The 3,002-nt window shown below is 37.7% G+C and overlaps 1 protein-coding gene across 1 annotated transcript in view; it reads left to right on the top strand.

The window, feature by feature from the left end:
- Positions 1 to 2,877, top strand: part of mrpl39 (mitochondrial ribosomal protein L39) — a 16,979-nt gene extending 14,102 nt beyond the window's left edge. The window contains exon 10 of the mRNA XM_014018559.1: positions 2,747 to 2,877. Coding sequence (XP_013874013.1) covers positions 2,747 to 2,809 — 63 coding nt within the window. The 3' untranslated portion in view covers positions 2,810 to 2,877. The remainder of the gene's footprint in view (positions 1 to 2,746) is intronic.
- The last annotated feature ends 125 nt before the right edge of the window (positions 2,878 to 3,002 follow it).

The raw sequence follows: 3,002 nt of genomic DNA, 5'->3' as shown, positions 1-3,002 counted from the left end.
TGACAGGTGCTGACTGACAGCTGCTCACGTGAACAGAATGTCTGTAATTGACACAGATTTTCCCTCATTTTGCAGGTTTACAGAAGCTTAGAGTAATCTGATTTATTTCAAAAACTCAGCTTCAAATTAATTTTCTCTCAGAGCCTGCAGGATGATAAAAACAATAAATAAAATTAAATAAGTCAGATAAAGTTAGAAATAAGTCCACCGCTCTCCTCCCCCGTCCTCCTCCTCCTGCCTGCTGTTATCTGCAGCTGACTGTCTCCTCACCCCCACCACACCCCACCTCACCCTGCACGCACATGAGACATACGGACTTTAAAAAGTGAACCTTTTATAACATCCACACTGGCGAGAGGCGCGCCCTGCATGATACCCAAAGTGTGACTATAACCAAGCTTTTTGCTGTTGAAAAGTCTTGTCGGGGAGGGGYCTGTGGGTCAGGGTTGACTGAGGAGGAAGGAGATGGATGGAGATGTGTGAACTTTTATTTAAGATTTAAGTTTTTTATTTCAAGGGTCCTTATGGTTCATCAGCAGAAGCATAAATTGTACTGTTAACGAAGCTAAAGTCTTAAATCTAAGTCTGATTCTGAAGGTAGATTAAATATCTGACAGTGATCATTACACAGTGTGGCTCTAATTCCTCACTTCACTATCTGTGTCACAGTTTCACGTCTCCAAAATGAGCGTACACATGGGTCAGAGCTGGCGTGAGGCACCGCACATTTTCACATCAAATTTGAGTTTTATAAATCACAACCTTTGCGTGAAAAGTGGCGTACGCAGGTTTCTGGGCTCATTTTGTGCATACGCAAACTTTATAAATCCAACCTCCGATTTTTTTTTTTTGCTGGATAGGAGCACATGTTCTAAAACCTGTATGTAGTTTGTTTTTATATTAATTCTGTTCACATTTTTGCGCAGCGTCCAAATTGTGTTTGTAATTGGAGTTGTACATTTCAATGGGGAACAGTCCTCACCATACAAAGTGCTTTAATGAATAGTAACGCCATTAAAAACAAAACCAGGTTATTTGGTTAAATTCTGGATAAAACCACACGTGTCTTTAAATCATTCTTCTATTGCTCTCATTTAAACAGATTTTYATCTGTGTTCAATTTTTACCTGATTGTTTCTGTTTTGAATGAGAGTCATGTGGTGTTTGTGTTGTTAGTGGCCACAGGTTGATAAATTAAAAAGAAAATTTTTTTGGTCCTTCATGCAAATCATATTGTACTCTAAAGCATAAATGTAACCCAGCTTATTGAAATGAGGATTAAGTCTAAAAGTGGGATGAGGAGAAAAAGGCAGATATAGGGTTTTGATTAAAACATTAGCAAAAATTGCATTTTGTCAAAATACAAGAAAAACCTTACCAGTGTATCATTTGAATGGACTATTTGAAATAGAATCTCAAAAAGAAATTTGAAGTATTTTTTTGAGTAGTAGTAYCRAAAAACCTGATTTTGAGGAAAAACACCTTAAAATGTTGAGATTTTCCCTGTGAACTAGCAAAGTTTTTGTTTCTTCCCAGCTAGGAAATCTTAATCTTCACTATTTGAGGTTTCCTCGTTGTACTGATGTAAAAAAAATCCTCATTAAAATTACATGAAATTGGGATTCAGACCAAGTGTTATTGTATTGTAATCAACAAGACAAATGAAGTCCTATCTCTGGATGTGTTTATAATATCAGAATGAACAAAATGTAATTAGATCATTTAGACCAAATTTGACTCAATCCTCATTTCAATATGATGGGTCACAAATAAATAAAAACCAGAAAGTAATGCTAAAAAAAAAACTAACACCAACAAAGTATCTATTTGTGCCAACATTTGCTGGTATTACAATAAYATCTGTGAAAGTTTTAAATGATTAGCACCCATTTTACTGTTAAGTTAATACCAGCCAGTGTTTAATATTCAACAATCCTGGATGTCACATTAACATTACAGTAGTGTTAGTGTTAAAAGTAAGTAATAGTCAAGATGACCCAGCATCCCTTGCTTAGAAAATACTGGTTTGTCTGACATGAGGASGAAGAGGGCGGGGCCTTACAGAATACTTTTTTCAACCCTGCGAGGTGTGGTATCGCAAAACTTTTAAATGTTAGACTTAACAGTGGGCGGAGCTTATTTAACTGCAGAGTTAACACTGATAAAATCACCTCTGTGAAAAAACACCAACACTGGATGTCAATTATCTCAGTGTAAAAATAACACTAGGAGTTAAAATGAACTCTGAAAAGTTTAACATTTTAACACTTCACTCTGTACTTTCTAGTTTTAAAATGGATTGTAATGTGAAAATAAAGCTAAAAGATCTGAATTTAGTTTTTATATTTTCAAATGGACCTGACTGCCCTTAAAAGGTTGGTTCTAATGGTAAAAAAAAAAAACATAAATATAATCCTCAGAACCTTCGAAGTGTCCCTGCAGTCAATAACAAATCTAATATTTTGAATGTTTTGTATTTATTTTGTTTTAGGTGCTGTCAGCAGGAACGAGTTTATAAAAGCAGCCAGGCGTGGGCGGCTGCGTTTTGTGAGCCGGCTGCAGGCGGTGGGGAAGCGTGTTCTCCCCCCACTCCTCCAGCTGGCGCTCCAAACGCCGTCGCCCGCTCTTGCTGCCAACAGATTGTCCTAAAACTCACGACCCTTTTCTCTGTCACTGTGGACATGTGGGCGATTTTAGTTCACAGCAGTAACGATTCACTCTTTGGGTTTTCCTTCTGCTCACACAGGTGCAGGTGCCTGCAGCTGACAAAGTGACTCCGCCCCTTTCTTCTTTCTCAACGCACCAGTAACCAACTTCCACATATCTTCATGTGTCCACAACTATTATTTGTTCAATAAATGCTCAATGTGCAGTAAATTGCATCCATGTGTATCTTTTTTAGAATTCTACAAGCTGACGGAAAGTCATGGCAGTGAATACACAAAAGTGTGTGTGTGTGTGTGTGTGTGTGTGTGTGTGTGTGTGTGTGTGTGTGTGTGTGT

The sequence above is a fragment of the Austrofundulus limnaeus genome, unplaced genomic scaffold (genome assembly GCF_001266775.1).
Source record: "Austrofundulus limnaeus strain Quisiro unplaced genomic scaffold, Austrofundulus_limnaeus-1.0 Scaffold195, whole genome shotgun sequence".
NCBI classification, from domain to species: Eukaryota; Metazoa; Chordata; class Actinopteri; order Cyprinodontiformes; family Rivulidae; genus Austrofundulus; species Austrofundulus limnaeus.
Note: the sequence above shows the minus strand (reverse complement) of the source record. Positions and strands in the feature narration are given on the sequence as shown.